At 38.8% G+C, this 16,136-nt stretch overlaps 3 protein-coding genes across 6 annotated transcripts; 1 reads left to right on the top strand and 2 right to left on the bottom strand.

Annotated features, from left to right (window-relative positions):
- Positions 1-2: 2 nt before the first annotated feature.
- Positions 3-3,198, bottom strand: LOC143853332 (phosphoglycerate mutase-like protein AT74). The gene is made up of 2 exons (XM_077363066.1): positions 1,909-3,198; positions 3-596 (listed from the first exon to the last, which is right to left on the bottom strand). Exons 1-2 carry the CDS (start codon positions 2,348-2,350, stop codon positions 169-171), a joined length of 870 nt encoding a protein of 289 aa, XP_077219181.1. The 5' UTR covers positions 2,351-3,198; the 3' UTR covers positions 3-168.
- Positions 3,199-4,183: 985 nt separating this feature from the next.
- On the bottom strand, positions 4,184-9,922 carry LOC143853335 (Cox19-like CHCH family protein). Of its 3 annotated transcripts, none has more exons than XM_077363069.1 (5): positions 9,652-9,811; positions 9,264-9,579; positions 9,125-9,170; positions 8,835-8,908; positions 4,184-4,510 (listed from the first exon to the last, which is right to left on the bottom strand). In XM_077363069.1, exons 2-4 carry the CDS (start codon positions 9,390-9,392, stop codon positions 8,853-8,855), a joined length of 231 nt encoding a protein of 76 aa, XP_077219184.1. In that variant the 5' UTR covers positions 9,393-9,579; positions 9,652-9,811; the 3' UTR covers positions 4,184-4,510; positions 8,835-8,852. The 3 variants fall into 3 exon arrangements, with proteins under 3 accessions (XP_077219184.1, XP_077219183.1, XP_077219185.1); XM_077363068.1 differs by having other exon boundaries at positions 9,264-9,459; positions 9,652-9,804; XM_077363070.1 differs by lacking the exon at positions 8,835-8,908 and having other exon boundaries at positions 9,264-9,459; positions 9,652-9,922.
- A 1,894-nt stretch (positions 9,923-11,816) lies between these two features.
- On the top strand, positions 11,817-15,532 carry LOC143852832 (putative E3 ubiquitin-protein ligase RF298). Of its 2 annotated transcripts, XM_077362452.1 has the most exons (4): positions 11,832-11,959; positions 12,282-12,317; positions 12,622-14,625; positions 14,831-15,532. In XM_077362452.1, the coding sequence occupies exons 3-4, from the start codon at positions 12,667-12,669 to the stop codon at positions 15,365-15,367; spliced, it is 2,496 nt and encodes an 831-aa protein (XP_077218567.1). In that variant the 5' UTR covers positions 11,832-11,959; positions 12,282-12,317; positions 12,622-12,666; the 3' UTR covers positions 15,368-15,532. The 2 variants fall into 2 exon arrangements, with proteins under 2 accessions (XP_077218569.1, XP_077218567.1); XM_077362454.1 differs by lacking the exon at positions 12,282-12,317 and having other exon boundaries at positions 11,817-11,959.
- The last annotated feature ends 604 nt before the right edge of the window (positions 15,533-16,136 follow it).

Here is a 16,136-nt window from a genome sequence, read left to right as displayed (position 1 = left end):
ACTTCCAAGGAAGACTAAAGAGAGCCTCTTATGCCATTCCTAAATGAATAGAACACCCCTGCAAAAAAATGATGAAATTTCCATTTTTTTTTAAACAACAAATACACCCTTCAATGTCAAAAGAAAATTTGAAGTTCACATCGAACAATTCCAATGAGCATTCACTCATCAAGCATCACCATTTCCTTCAACATCTTCATCACTATGTCCTTCAACATCTTCATCTGAGTCAGGGAGCTGATCAAAGAAAGCATCTAGGTGCCAAGGGCATTCTTCGTTCCACTCACCCTTATTTGCTGTTGCTCGCCATTGTTGGTCGGCTATCATCTCTGTGGAGAGCCCCCATTGTTCCATCTCTTCCTTAGTGTGATGGATTGCTAGGCTATATTCTCCTCCCACTCCCAACTGCATCACCCGGAATTCACAGTTGCCGAAATTGTTGAGTCTCTCGAATTGGTCGACCGTCCACTTGAACCACTTTGTGAGGAAGACACGCAAGGCCAATCCGTGTGAGATTATGACAAGATTGATCTCAGACTGGTGGTCGCGGTTGAGCCTGTTCATGTCTATGTCTCTCCATAGGGACTCCAGGAAACCTGCAATAAACACCCAGTGTAATTTTTCCATGAGAAAAACTTCTTGAACAATCATTATTTTCATTGAGAAAAACAGTCATCATACGATGTGTACCCACCACCACATGTACACATTTACATTGATCAGTCCATGAATACTTTGATCACCCACCAGGTGATTCTGTGCTTCTGATAAAGTATGATGAGAAAGATGTCCTTTAGGATGTATTTTAACTTTTAAGATGTTGATTTTTGCAGGCCTTAATCTTGTGAATGAGAGATCTCCTTAGGCGTTCGTTTTGGGCCCTTTGGGTCACCTTCTGAGGTCCATCAGATCAACCAGTTTCGATCACCATGCTCATATGGCATGAATGCACTGAGTCATGGTTGTTTTCATTCATAAGACTATCGTCTTATTTATGTGTCTTCTGGTATCTCTTTTCTTAATGTTAAAAAACAAATTTAACCTTTTTATCAACTCACTAAACGGATCACTAAAAATGTCCAAAATTTGACTTTGTCATCGTTAGAACAGAAAAAAGAAAAATATTCAGTTTGTTGATCTTTGAGTCAAACCCATCTAGAACTTTGAAGCACCGTGTCAATTATCAACTCTCTCGAATCGAGTCCATTTTACCTTGGCCTTGTTGGATTTTGCGTTCTACCTCACCAATACTACAGTAAAAACTCCTTTAAATCTCCCTAACTTATGACAATGTCAATCGAGCACTTAGCTCTGTCAACAGAGGACTAATCACGCTGCATCCACTAAGATTTGCTTGATTTTCTTAGACCACCTTTTGCCCAAAAAAACTGCTTTAAAGAACCCACAGACAAAAAAAAAAGAAAAAAGAGGAAGCGTCAATACAGTTCAGTTTTCTTTTTAAGAGGTGAAACCATATGATTCTCTCTTTTTTTTTTTTTCTTGGCAATCAACTTGAACATTCGACTAAGAGGGTCATTGCTTCAAAACAGCAATCCAGACCCTTTTAAGCAAAGTATATGTACCCTTCAAGCTCCCAATCCAAAAAGAATTGATATGGGTCTAGTTATTTCCAGCAATTAAAGTGGGTGGCCTACATTTCCAAGCTACTGAAAAGGTCCCTCAAGATTTACCCCTTTTCATTGTTCTAGAAATGACAAACAAAAGGGGCATTTTCAGACGAACAATAAATGAATACCCAAAAGAGGCTCTAATGGCAAAGGAAAATGAAGAGATGGTGAAATAAAACAGGTGTATTGAACAAATCTTGAGAGAAACAAAACTAGGCACATTCCAAAAGATGAATGATTAGAGCATAGAAGGAAGAGAGAGAGAGATTGAGATTCTTACTTGAGACACGATCGAAAACATCAGCAGCGGACTCGCCCTCTGGGAACCGAAAAAAAAACCTTCCAAACCTCTCTCTAGTCTCCTTAATCACCTTCATCCTCTCCTCTACTTGAAAATTCCCAAAATCTTGTTCTCTTATCCTACACTCTTCCCTCACCCCAATTATCCTCCTCCTTGAGAATGACTTTCCTATCTCACAGAGGGTCGATCGGGTCCGTTGATAAGGGGACACATAGAAATAAAGTTTCCAATTGGGACAGTTGGAAACAACATTTCGGATTCCTTGACCGGCAAGGCGGGCCTGTTGGAGTCCGAGAGGGGTGAGAGGGATCCGATAGTCAGGGGTGGTGGTGTAGGCTGAATTGTCTAGGTTCCCTTGGCTCTCTCCATGCCTTGCTAGTATTATTCTCTTGGGAAGAAGCTTCATATTTGGATGAACCATCTCTTTTTGGGTCTTTCTTTTCCTCCTCTGCTTCAGATTCTTGCCTCCCTTGTATGGGCTTCTCTTCTCTTGTGCTTCTTCTTCTTCTCCTTATCCTCCTTTTTTTTTCTGGGGTCTGGACTTTTGATTCGTCTACCTTTTCTTCTGAAGGGCGTGATCTTTGCAGCCTTTGTATGCCTTTGCTTGGGATTCAACTTTACCCTACTTTTCTTCTTTTCTGGTCGACTTTTCTGTTTTATGGGTACATGGTATAGTTTGAAATCGGGGTCTAGGCCGTTCTTAGTTTTCTAACTTCCCTCTTTTAAAACTATTTTTTTTCTTTTAAAACAGAATCCAGCAAATTACACATGCCCTATTGATTTTGAGAGAGAGAGAGAGAGAGATGTTGCCTCTGTTGACTACTGTAGATCTGTATGGAAAAATGTAAGAAAGTGAATACCTCTAAGGGACTTTTCTAATGCATTGGGCAACAATTCTTCCTTTGTTTACTAGATCAAGTTTATCAGATCCGTTGAGGGCAATCTTAAGTCCAACCTATGCCCTTCATCCCTCAAATCACTCATGGTTCTATCAAGAAAAACTAAACCGTTGATTTTTGTAGTCCTTTATTTTAATCATATGGTTTTGGGTTGGGATATGACCGAGACCAATTGGGTCGTCTCGTGATGTTCTACAAGTTCAATGGTTTTAGATCTGAGCATTGGTAGATCTGCATGGAAAATTAGTGGGTATTTGGTCCCATGCCATACAGATTATCCTAGCTCCTCGAGATGAACACAGCTTTTCCTAACTTCCTAGATTATCCAAATGAAGAAAGCTTTCATCTTATTTTTATTTTTTTGAAGTTTCTTCTCCATTGTTCACGTCAGTTGCAAGAATGCAAGGTATCTAGAATTAGGTACAAAAGCTTTTCTATAGTTGGAGAAAACGCGTAAATGTACCGTGTTGTCAAAGGTTTTCCATCGTAACTTAGTATAATGGTATTCCCATCTATTTGGCCTTTTACATCTAATATAACAACTTCACGAATTACGAGGGGGGTGGAATTCCAGCGTGCAACTTGGACCGGGTTGGGGCCAACCCTATCTCATAAACAGAGGTAGCGTTCACTCAACCTTAACCCGAGCTTTGGGCCGAGGAGATTCAACCCTAACCCAACCCACCTCTAAACTTCTCAACCCTACCTAACCCGTCTAAATTGTTTTCCACATTGGCTTGGGTTGAGTCGGGTTGGCTCGGGGCAAAAAACATGAAAAAATACAAAAAATATAACACTAGGATTTTGAAAAGGGAAATGATATCAACACTCACATGTTATAATAAGAGGCGCTCAAGTCTCTTGTCGTTTAGTATTTAAAGGGCTTGAAAGAGTCTTTTGAAAACTGTGGTATACTTCTGACAGCCCTTAAAATACTAAACGACAAGAGACTTGAGCGCCTCTTATTTTAACACGTGAGTGTTGATATCATTTCCCTTCTGAAAATTGTGATAAAATTAAGGAATGTTTTGGGTTCAGTTTGGGTTACCTAAGGTCTCAACCCTAACCCACCTTGAAATTAAATTGGTTTGGCTTTTCCCAACCCTAACCTCACCACACCCGAGCTAAAATCAGTTTAACCTGTAGGGTTAGGGTTGAGCTCGTCCCAAGTTGCACCTAATGGAATGAGAAAAGTCTCTATGTTAGCTATCGTATAGACTAACGTAAGTACGCCTAGCGTATAGAAAATATTCCTATCTCATTGAAAATGATAAAAATATTATTATACCTGATGAAAAATGGAAAGATTAAAAAAAAAAACCATACCACATGGAACAATGCATATGATCTGGGCCTTGTTAATTAATTATAGCGAGTCCAAAACCATTTATTCGAGTATGAAAAGAATTACGCTTAACTTTGAATACAATAATTGGTTTTGGACTCACAATCGGTTGTCAACTTTCTCATAATCTTAACGAACAGCGCCTTAGTCATACAAATTTTCAATGGTGAATTTTGGCATCAGTGCCCAATAATAACTTTGTTAGAAAAAAATAGTCTTTTGAACCAAATGGGGGAATTTGTCCCTGTGCATCCATGAACAACTAAGCTCCCAATGGACATACATCATCGGGCAAAAAGTCATTTAACAGCTGCTGCCTTTTCATAGATGACACCGACTGCAGAAAGAAAGATTAATCACATAAGTGCATCCCAATAAAATAACGAACAATTTAAGCATTACACAATAGAGAGCTCTATAACTTTCCCAAGTTCATCACAATAATGGAAGCTAGGGATGGGTGTTTTCCATTTTTTTCATGGGATATATGCATTTTGTCATTTCCCATAAGGTGTGGTTATTTTATCATTTTCTAGACTCAATTTTCCTTCCAATTCCATTTCTGATGTCAAGCAGTGACATTCGAATTCTTATATTTATTTCATCAGTTTTCTTTACATAAAGGTCATTGCTCTAACAATTGCTTCGGCTAGAGCATTGCCTAGTTTTAACTTTTAAATTTGTCTCAGCTCATTAATTATGGCAAGGATGGTCAACGGTGTGTAATAGCAGCAAGTCAAGGTCAGTTATCTCTTAGGTGTGGGAGCCTCCTAGTAGCGGACTACTAAAGTTGAACTTAGATGGCTCAGGTATGGGAAACCCAGGTCCGGCGGGAATATGCGGCATCCTAAGAGATGAGGATGGATATCCGATTTGGACTTTCTCAGGTTCTATTGGGGTCACCGATTGTAATGAAGCAGAGGTGAGGGCGGTGCACCAAGGAATTAGGATGTTGGAGGCTTGGAGCAAGAGAGCTTAGATGAAGTCATAGTGGAGGGCGACTCTCTAAATGTGATTAAGTGGTTAGAGGGTAGGCCATCTCCTCCTTGGCGGTTCGCTCGATGGATTGATGAAATCTCCGACCAGGTGGCGGGTGCCTCTATTTCCTATCATCGTGTAAGGTGGTGGGCAAATACTGAGGCCGATAGGCAAGCGAGAGATGGCTGCACTAGGTCGAATTTGGAATCTTCGACTTCCCCCTTGAAGTGTTTCTTTTTGAAGTTCTTTTCTTTGTTGTTGTATTGCCTCGATCATCTCGGTAGCGGAGGCTTCCCCATGTTTCTTCTCTTCATTAATTTAATTCTTTGCCGTTTAAAAATAAAAATAAAAAATAGCAGGATACTGATATCAAACAGTGACAATTGGCACTTACCTACTTTAGAAAAGGCGTTGGTGTTGTAGGTTACGAGAGGTAGGGCTGTGACTGGTTTGGCTATGGGGTTGGTGTGGTAGGGCTGTGACTGGTTTGGCTATGGGGTTGCAAGGCAGTGAATAGCAGGATACTGCGCGTGAACAGATCAGTCTCTCATTTTCTTAATGCAATCTACAACCAATGTTACTAAATTTTGTTACTGATTCGATTTGAATCATAAATTTTACAATTTTAACAATATTGATAGGAATTTAGATTATACTTATCAAATGATGAGAAAATTGAAGACTCACCTGTCATGTGGTTAACTCTGACAAGTAAAGGAGTTTGACCTCCTTTCTGATAGAGATGGATAACCCTCTTTGTTGTGGTGAATGGTAGTAAACCCACCATTGAGGGATTGTTCTTCTTTTTGAATGACAAATCATCGAGGGATTGATTGTTCTTCGCAATATTTAAAGGTGGGTATAGGCCCATTATAGAACCAATTTTCTCCACATATGACGCATGGACATACCACTAGAGAGTAATAGGGATAGGGGCTCGGGTGCATGGTGATCGATGTGTAATATAGGGAGGAATTCCTCTTTTTTATTAGGTTCAGCGTGGGAAGGGAGGGGGAATTAGGTTTTGGGAGGATCTATGATTGGTTGATGTTCCGTTGTGCAATGAGTAACGGAGACTCAATAAGTTACTCTGTGAGAAAGGAATTTGTTTTTTTGTATTGGTATAAGAGAGCGGAGAGGAAGGTAGTTTGTTTTTTTATTCTGCTCATCCCTGCACTCGTACAAGGGTCTTTGCTTTGACCCTGAGTAATGGAGACGATATTGAGACTCAGGATGGGAAGGTATTCTATTCAAGATCTTCGAGAAAGATTGCAAAAATTGGTTAGAAGTTCTTATGTTTTGAAGGTGTTCTATTCAAGATCTTCGAGGGGATCACAAAAGTTTGGAAGTTCTTATGTTTTTTGGGTTGGACGGGGCCTGTAAATGGAGATGTTTTTGTTTCTTTTTTGTTTTTCTTATCGTTTAGGGCTTTGGAGTTCTTTCCTTGGCCATCATACGATGTAATCATGGGGGACTCTTGGTCCCTTCTTCATGTATCTTTCATATGAATTATCAATATATATTTGTCAATTTTCAAAAAAAAAGAAAAGAAGGGTAGTTTGGGGTTGGACTAGGAAGCATGAGCTAGGATAGGATAGAATGGAAGAAAGTGATCCATGTAGAAGAACCCAACAAGAGCCAGGATTAGAGCCGGGTAGATTCCTTTCACCTTCTTCATGAAATTTTTCTAAAGGATTCATTTAGCTGACCCCAACTAGTTAGGGACAAAGGCTTTGTTGAGTTGAGTTGAGTTGAGTTGAGTTTGGGGTTGGGCTCTTAGGTGTAACCTCAAAGATGAGGAGTTTGATAGTCTTCTTGAGTTGTTGAGAATTTTTATTTGTCTTCTATTTTTTAGGAATCGGAGGAATGATGCTCCAAATCCTAATGGAGTTTTCACAATAAGATCCTTTTTTCCGTTTCCTTGTGATGGAAAGCAAGACCTTTTTCCCTAGTGCGAGCATTTGGAAATCTCCTACTCCCCCCAAGGTGCAAGGTGCAAAACTTTTGTTGGACGGTTAAGTCACCAAAGATCAACACCATGGGAGTGCATGAAAAGAAAGGATGTCAATTGGTTGATTAATGTATTTCGTTTAAGGATCAAAAATCTTTCAATAGCCTTTTATGGGCGACTGGGGAAGCACATTATCACTTGGTTTGGCTTGGCTTGGGATTTTTTTAATGGTAACGTTATTAAATAAAACACAGAGGTTAGAGACAGGAGATGGCTAGTAAAAAGCAAAGCTGAACCAGATAAAGAAACAGGATAAACACAAGTTAAGTAGAGTAAAAATCAAAAAGCTCAAACGGAAGTCAATTCACCCATGATCGGCAATCTGATTGGCTTGGTTTAGGACTTTCCTTGGTGTCATATCTTACTGAGTTTGTTCCCCGTATGCTTTAATTTGGGTTTTATGGAAGTAAAGGAACCAAATCTTATTCAAGGTAAAGGACAAATCATGTAAGCATCTCCTTTAGGGGTGAAGATCATGGTAGTTGGTTGGTTGCTAATGATGGAAGAGTTTACGGGTATTTTTCCAAGATCTATTTAGGAAATGGGATGTAATTATCAAGGATAGGAAACACAAATATAAGAAGAAAGTGAAACAGATTCCTTCCCCTAATGTTATCAAGCTTAATTTTGACAATTTTTTATTTTTTTTGGAGGGGGTGGCGGGTTTTTTTTTTTTTTTTCCAATTTAATGGTTGTAACGGGCTCAAACAAAGAGGAGGTGCATACTCGTTTCCGAGCTCCATATTTCAATTGACAAATTTGGGGGCACTCTTTGGGTATAAGATGATTCATCACACATTATAGATTGCGCAAAGAAGTTGAGCTTAAGGCCCCAACGGTTAGCACACATAATTGATGTGTAAGATTAGAAATAAAAAGGAGAAAATAGGATAGAAGAGACATTCAAGAAAAGGATCTAGGGTTTGATGAAGAGGAACCACGAAAAATAGAAAGGGATGAAGAGAATGAGAAACAAGGGGCCAAAGTAACTTCACTGTGAAGAATGAATCCTTGCATTCTTCACTGAAGTTAGCCTTAGTTGGCTATGTCCGCAATCCCATACAGGTCAACAACCAAACATGGGACACCAATGTTGGCCAAGTAATCCCCAACTGATGTTAGCCTCATGCACATGGGACTGGAAGCTTTGGCCACTTTGAAGATGATCATATCCTAAAAGTCTTAGTTAATAGCCCCCTGCAACACTAAGTGGAACCAACCTTGTTAGGACCAGAGGCAGAATCTGTGTATTCTTGGGCAGATGAGGAAAATAACAGTTTGGAGACTTCTTGGTTCATCATGCTATTGCTCTAGGTTTGCATACAACCACATTGATCTTAGTAAAAGGTGGTTTAGAAACACGTGGTTCCAAGTTAATGAAGAAAAATAAATCACAGTATCAGGTAAAAATAAAGAAAAATGTACTGATCCATGTCAATTACAATATGTGATATGCAACATACTCCATTTTTTGTAATTGCGTGTTCATTACATGTCTGAGAAGTAGGAGTGCAGGTCATCCACAAACTTTATGACATTTTAATAGTTTCATAAAACTTATATTGATAAGGAGCAATTGAAAACCCTAAAGATAAATAAAGCATGTCATCTTTGTCTTTCTAAACCCTTGAATGAAAATCGATAAAAAAAAATATCAGTAGTAGTGGCACACCATGTTATGAACAAATTGTCACTTTCCCTCACGCTTGTTCTTCCTTTCATGACAGGCTTTTAAAGCTTGAACTTCTAGTGGAAACAAAAATAAGTTACAAGTTACAATCCAATAGATTAATCCATCCATAAATAAAATATCTAAGACCAATGCCATGAAAGATCAACAAATGTTTGAACAAAACTATATTCCGCTCAAACCGAACAAATTCTTGGAAGAAGAACCATGAAAATCGATAAAGTCTAGTTATAATCACACGAAAAGAGAGGCTAGATGAAATAAGAACATACCCAGTTGGCAAGATTTCCAATTCCTGTTGGTTTTGACAAGACAATCCTGCAACGGTAGCAATGAAATTCTTGAAATGTAGAATATGGTGTTGATTTCCTTTTTATGGGTTTTTTAGAATGAGGGTGGAAATAGAATTACCTGCAAGGATAAATAGAGCTTAGAGCATTCCTCAAGCTGTTTCACGTTCTCGTCCTCTTCATCTGCTTCCATTTGGTGGAGTGGAGGAGGAGGATTTTGTAGGGTTTCTTTTGTTTCTGATGGGTCCATTTGGTGTCAATTGAGAACTGGAATTACATTCGGATATTTTGTACTCGGCGGTAATAAAAATGTGCACCTAACCCCACGAAAAGGAGGGTACTGATATTAGCATGACCGCGTTTTAATAATTGCACAAACTCAGCTTGTCTTTTCTTTTTAATTTGCGTCTGAGAGCTTGCTTGTCTCCCATTATTAGCTGTTTAAATAATGAAATACAAGATGAATTAGTACAGTTATCAAAACATGGAGATAATGAGAGAGAACTCACCTTGTAGAAGGGATGGAGATTGGGTATGGCAGCACGGCACGGCACGGCGGTGGCCGTGAGCTGCCGGATAAGATGATGAAGGTAATGGCCGGCGGCGATTTGGAGCTCCTCCTCTGCTACCTCTCTCTCTCTATGAAACCCTAATTCGTTTGGGTTTTTATTTTTTTTAAAGGCAAATGGTAAATTCGTACCCCTTTCTCTTCCATAGACACCCCTTCAATGTATTTTCAAGTACAGATTGTTGTATAAGGGTGTGTCCCGGGTATGTGGAGGGATGAGAAAGAAATGATATGTTCCACTCCCTCTATGTCGATTAGGCTCGTCTTTTCCTTCTCATTTGGGAAAGTCATGACTTTCTTTTCGTCCCCTCCCTCCTCTTTTTACTTCATGCATCCCCTTTTTTGTTGTATTTATGACTTTCTTTTACACTAAACGAGTAAACGGGGCTGTGCATAGTAAACAATAGGGTTTTGAGAACTTAAATGGTGCAAGCCTTTTCATTCATTCCCCCTCTTCCCCACCTTTTACTTCATGCAACCCCCATTTAGTGCATTTATGACTTTCTTTTACACTAAATGGGGCTGTCCATAGTAAACAATAGGGTTTTGAGAAATTAAAGGATGTATGCCCTTACAGACTTATAGTCTCTTATTTCTTAAAAAGTACTGCACGGACATACTACAGCATGACCCAAATCGTCCATGTGATGGGCCACAAAGTAAATAGGTTGTGCACAAAAAATCATTTCTACAGGATGATGCCAGCCCTTTGATCTATACAGGAATGCATGTTATGGAAACCTCCATAGAACGAAGGGCTAGGATCATCCTATGGAAGTGATTTTTAGGGAACAACCTATTTATGTTGTGTTCCATCACGTGGACGGTTTGGATCATCCTATGATGTCATCCGTACAATACTTTTTTGAAAAATACGGGCTTATAAAGGCTTACACCATATAAAATCTCATTTTACAAATATATTTTCTTTACACACTTTTCCACAAAATGACAACAATCCAAACAGGGCCGAGCTAGTTAACTTTAGATAGAAATAAATTAAATAATTAGCCATCCGAGGCTCCAAGTAACCATATTCATTTAATTTCCCTCTAGAATGTGAAGACTTGAAGAGAAAAACAATTTTCAAAAAAATTATTTCTATTGTAGTTATTTTGGACTTATTTCTAAGAAAATTATTTATATGAGAACTATTTCCAAGAAAATTGCTTCTCTCTAAAGTTAACTTCTTGTTTGGATTGTTGTAAATTTGTAATTTTGTAAAAGAGTTTGGAAAGGAAAAACATTTGTAACATTTGTTAAAGGGATTTCTTAGCAACTATTTTAAAACAAAGGTGGACTCAATGGATATTACACGAATCTTAAGGACTATTTACCAATTATTTTTACAAACTATGGAGTTATATTAAATAAATATTAAAATGTAAATATATATCGATGACAAAAATGAAAATGTGCAGGGTGGGGATGAGGATTAGATCCTCGGGGACAGGGTGTTCCCCACCATCACCAAAGAGGGGAAGGGGCGGGGAATTTTCCTTGATGCGGGGATAAGAATAGAGACTGGGATAGGGAATGCAACATTCGGCCCTGTTGCCAGCCCTAGGCTAATAAGGACTTGAGCACGTCCCCTTGAGGGCTAGCTGTTAAAGGTCAGTTCTACGCAGATCCCGTCATACATTGTACCGAAATGTTCGATAGTCAAGATCATCCTCCAGCCCACATGAATTTTGGCCCATTAGAGATTCAAGATGAGGCCTAGCAAGTGGAAGGCCCAGATTGACCAAAGGTGGGGGCCATTGTGTGATGCAAGCTTGTTTTGTAGCCTTAAGTCCTTAACATTGAGATAGCACCTCACTTTTCCACACTGGGAATGTAATATTCTGAGGATATCTTCGGCCTTATTTTGGATCTTCAAATCTTCAAAAAATCCTCACAGATTCTGCAAGTATAATTAACGGTGAGGCTTTTAATTAGGTGGGCTCAACTATAAAAAAATGGGTCCCACATGTGAACAATTTAGATCTGTGGATCACCGTAGACTCTTATCAGACTCTATGATGGATTGACCATGGTTAGTTTAACAATGCATAATTAGGTAACCATGGTTACTTTAGAGGTTACAAACAAAATATAATCCCAAATTCCCAACCCAATTTGCAGAGAGAGAGAGAGAGCGAGAGAGAGAGAGAGAGAGGGTTTTTGCAATGCCTGAATCAATTTTCACCTATTTTTCTTGATATTATAAATCGATTTCTGCCGATTGAATCAATAAGAGCTGAAATCGGGTACGTAGCAATGGATCGAACTGCATGCAGAAATCTGATTCTCTCGTTCTTTTTTTGTTCTTTTGTGGATCTTCAACCTATAAGTATTGTATGATTTCTTTCATTTTTTCTCTCTTGATGTTCTTATTCTATTCATATTTCTGTTGACGAATTCGTTAATTTTCTTTCTGGGTCTCTATTTTTTTCTTGTTTCTTGATTGATTTTATGTTTTATTTATTTTCTGGTGCTGAATATATGTTCTTCTTCTTTCTGGGTTTGCTGTTGATTGATTTGATTTCTGGGTAGTTTGGTCTTTTGATAAATTGGAGCATTTTGATGCAGGGAATTGACTTTTATGTGCGAATTTCTGTATTAGAGGTGGGGTTCTGCCTATTGTCTTGTTCATACATTTTGTTATGAATTAATGGTTTTCCTTGATCGTGCAGATTTTTCATATAATTTATATTTGTTATTCTTTTGACATTTGTCTGGTTTCTTTATTTGATTCATCTTATTCTGATTTGGAGTTGGAACTTTGGTAATCCATTGAAGAGATCAGATTTTTCATTTAATTTATATTTGTTATTCTTTTGACATTTGGATGGTTTCTTTCTTTGATTCATCTTATTATGATATGGAATTGAAATTTCGCTGATCTATTGAAAATTTGTTGATTTATAAGGATCTCTGAAAAACTTGAAGAACATCTGTCAATTTACATTAAAGAATGGCAGCATTGATCGCTAGGGGTTGTGGTCAATTGTCATCTTCAGTTTCAGTTCAAGAAAAGGGTAGTAGAAACAAAAGAAAGTTTCGCTCTCCACATATTGAATGCTCGAACTATGAATTTCCTGGTGAAAAATCCCAAAATAATCCGTGCCTGGAACATCATGGTCTCTGTGACTCATGTAGCCTTAATCAAGATCAGCCCAATATGGTCAAATCCGATATTGGATCTATAGGTGGGCAAGGATCATTGGATTTAGGAAATGTGCGGTCTAGAGAAGAACTAGAAGTAGAGGAATTTGAAGATGCAGATTGGAGCGATCTTACAGAAAGTCAGCTAGAAGAACTCCTTTTGAGCAATTTGGATACAATTTTTAAGAGCGCGGTTAAAACGATCTCTTCCTTTGGCTATAATGAGGAGATTGCTACAACGGCCGTGTTAAGATCAGGGCTTTGCCATGGGTGTAAACTCACTGCATCAAATATTGTTGATAGTACATTAGCATTTCTTAGAAATGGCCGAGAGATAGATTGTCCGAGAGATCATTTTTTTGAGGATTTGCCACAGTTGGAGAAGTACATATTGGCAGAGTTCGTTTGTGTGCTTAGAGAGGTTAGGCCATTTTTCAGCACCGGCGATGCAATGTGGTGTTTGTTGATCTGCGACATGGATGTGTCTCATGCTTGTGCAATGGATGGTGATCCCTTAAGTCGTTTTGGAAATGATGAGACCCCAGTTAGTTCTTCTGTATCTGTTCCGCAACCAAGGACAGAGACTAACAGTTCTGTTGCAAGCATGTCCTCGCTCAATATTCCAAAACCCAATAAACCAAATCCTTTGTTACCTCATCCTCAGAGTTCTCACTCCGACATACCCACTACTAAGGACTCATCACCCATTACTAGGGAATATGATCCAACCATGTCTCAATCATCTGCACCAGAAGAGAAACCAGGTGGTAATAAAAAGGGCCATACAAATAGTTCTAAGAGAGAATCTATCCTTAGGCAGAAACCAATTCATATAGTAAAAAACTACAGAGCATATGTGGCTAAAGGGGCTTTGACAGCGGGTAAAGTCCGTGGCTTGGGTGGTTTAATGTTGGATAAGAAATGCAAGTCTGTACTAGATTCCAATGCTCCAAATTTAAAGAATGCTTCATTAAAGCTTAGTCGAGCAGTTGGGGTGGATGCATCTCAAGCAAATGGAAGCACAAATCTCTCTATTAATGTGGGACTCTATGCTGATGTGGTGCTCAGTCCCAAAACAGTCAGTAGAACATCTGCATCACCGGTGGCTAATACTGAACTCTCTTTGTCATTGTCTTCAAAAACCAATGGTGCTTCCAAGCCTAATCATAATGCTGAGACTCAAAATTGTAGCTTTTCTGGAATTTCATCTGATAAGATCCTTGGTCAATGGGTTCCTGAAGATAAGAAGGATGAAGTGATGCTAAAGTTGGTTCCTCGTGTGCGGGAGCTGCAGACCCAGCTGCAAGAGTGGACAGAGTGGGCCCAACAAAAGGTGATGCAAGCGGCTCGTAGGCTGAGTAAGGACAAAGAAGAACTCAAAACCCTGAGGCAAGAGAAAGAAGAAGTGGCCCGTATTAAAAAAGAGAAACAAACTTTGGAAGAGAGCACCATGAAAAAGCTTTCGGAGATGGAGAACGCATGGTCTAAAGCTAGTAAACAGGTTGAATGGGATAATGATGCTGTCCGGAGGCTTGAGGTGGAGAATTCCAAATTGAGACTGGAGATGGAGGTTGCAAAATTGAGGGCTTTAGAGTCGGCTGCGAATTGTCGGGAAATTTCAAGGAGGGAGAAAAAGACACTGGAGAAATTCCAGTCATGGGAGAGGCAAAAGGCCTTGTTTCAGGAGGAGCTTGTGACTGAAAGGCATAAACTCTCTCAGCTGCAGCAACAACTGGAACATGCTAAAGAGTTCCAAGATCAACTTGAGGTAAGTAGTTTTAGGTGACATTATGTAAATGTTGGTTTTTTTCCTGATTGGGTTTGGGCATAAATTTCTTAATTTCACAACCATGTGTTGAGTGTTTATCATCTTTTTATGTGCTAGATTTATTTGATCAGATGGTCATTTTCTTCTCACAAATGGGTAATTTTAGTTGCATTTTCTGGTGCAATTTTGTCTAAAAATATTACAGGCTAGATGGAGACAAGAAGGGAAGGTGAAGGATGAAGCATTTATGAAGGCCAACTCTGAAAGAAAAGAAAGAGAGCAGATTGAGGCGTCAGCTAAGTCAAAGGAAGATATGATAACATTAAAATCAGAAAACGATTTTCAAAGATATAAGGATGATGTTCGTAGGCTTGAAAGAGAGATTGCACAACTGAGATTGAAGACTGACTCTTCAAAAATGGCAGCACTACGTTGGGGCATAAATGGAAGTTATGCTTCTCGCCTCACCGAAGGTAGAAGCGCCCTTGCTCTTAAGGAGACTAACACACACTATACTTCTGATATGGCAGATTTCCAGGAATTGGGCTTTGTGGATGTCCAGCGAGAATGGGAATGTGTCATGTGCTTGACGGAGGAGATGTCTGTTGTTTTCCTCCCATGTGCCCATCAAGTTGTTTGCACAAAATGCAATGAACTTCATGAGAAACAGGGAATGAAGGATTGCCCTTCTTGTAGGACTCCTATTCAGCGGCGGATTTGTGTACGCTTTGCTGCCGCTTAGCTTTTATCAATCATCTGAACTGATTGAATAAAAGAATTTAAATAATGATTTGTGAGACTTGGAAACTAATAATTAAAGTACCTTTTGTTGAGCTTTAAACATCAATATGCTTTTACCTGGGAACATTTATGATGATTAATTTTATGCAGCTACAAGTTTTGTACAGCTTGATGATTTGTGCTTCCTAATTTTTCTTGCTACAATTGATAGCTTGAGTGTGTTAGTGAGTGGAACTTTCCATTATTAAAGAGGGTCAAGTTAAATCTGATCTATATCTGCCTTGTTCATTGACCCAAGACACCTGAAACAACCAAAAAACTGTTATTGTGTTGTTACTTTGGATCTCTGTGGTACTATAAAGTCCCTCACCATTGAATCATGTAACATTTTCACTCACCAATATATGATTGGCCACATAACCAAATGCGTCACAATCAACCACTGTGTCCAATTTTCTGTATGTTCTTGTTACTCTCATCTAAAGGGCATCTGATGCAGAACGTGCGGCGTGGATCAAATCTTTTATTTTTTTTATTTTCCATTTTCGTAATTTTATTTTTAGTATTTTTTTGGGGTGTCAAAACTTGTCTATTTAGCTTATTTTGGTATTTTTAGAAATGTTTTCGATTACCTATCTAAAGAGCCCAAGATTACACGATTTGGACTTGATTTGACCAAGTTATGATCATTTTTAGGTTATGGTAAGGGTCAATTACGAAATTGCTATTTTAGTGTTATTAGTAATATTTCTAAGTTTTTTTTTTGTTGC

The sequence above is a fragment of the Tasmannia lanceolata genome, unplaced genomic scaffold, assembly GCF_043159265.1.
Source record: "Tasmannia lanceolata isolate RefF3 unplaced genomic scaffold, GAP_Taslan_0.1 ptg000019l, whole genome shotgun sequence".
NCBI classification, from domain to species: domain Eukaryota; kingdom Viridiplantae; phylum Streptophyta; class Magnoliopsida; order Canellales; family Winteraceae; genus Tasmannia; species Tasmannia lanceolata.
The sequence above is the reverse complement of the archived record's forward strand: the minus strand, read 5'-3'. Positions and strand labels throughout refer to the sequence as shown.

Excerpts from the sequence above, each read along its gene's own strand:
- LOC143852832 (XM_077362454.1), top strand. The coding sequence starts at position 12,667 with ATGGCAGCATTGATCGCTAGGGGTTGTGGTCAATTGTCATCTTCAGTT. Across the intron at positions 14,626-14,830 it reads AGTTCCAAGATCAACTTGAG|GCTAGATGGAGACAAGAAGG; the intron begins GTAAGTAGTTTT and ends AAAATATTACAG.
- LOC143853335 (XM_077363069.1), bottom strand. The coding sequence starts at position 9,392 with ATGGACCCATCAGAAACAAAAGAAACCCTACAAAATCCTCCTCCTCCA. Across the intron at positions 9,171-9,263 it reads AGCTCTATTTATCCTTGCAG|GATTGTCTTGTCAAAACCAA; the intron begins GTAATTCTATTT and ends CTACCGTTGCAG. Across the intron at positions 8,909-9,124 it reads TTGGAAATCTTGCCAACTGG|AAGTTCAAGCTTTAAAAGCC; the intron begins GTATGTTCTTAT and ends TGTTTCCACTAG.
- LOC143853332 (XM_077363066.1), bottom strand. The coding sequence starts at position 2,350 with ATGGTTCATCCAAATATGAAGCTTCTTCCCAAGAGAATAATACTAGCA. Across the intron at positions 597-1,908 it reads TGTTTTCGATCGTGTCTCAA|GTTTCCTGGAGTCCCTATGG; the intron begins GTAAGAATCTCA and ends TGTTTATTGCAG.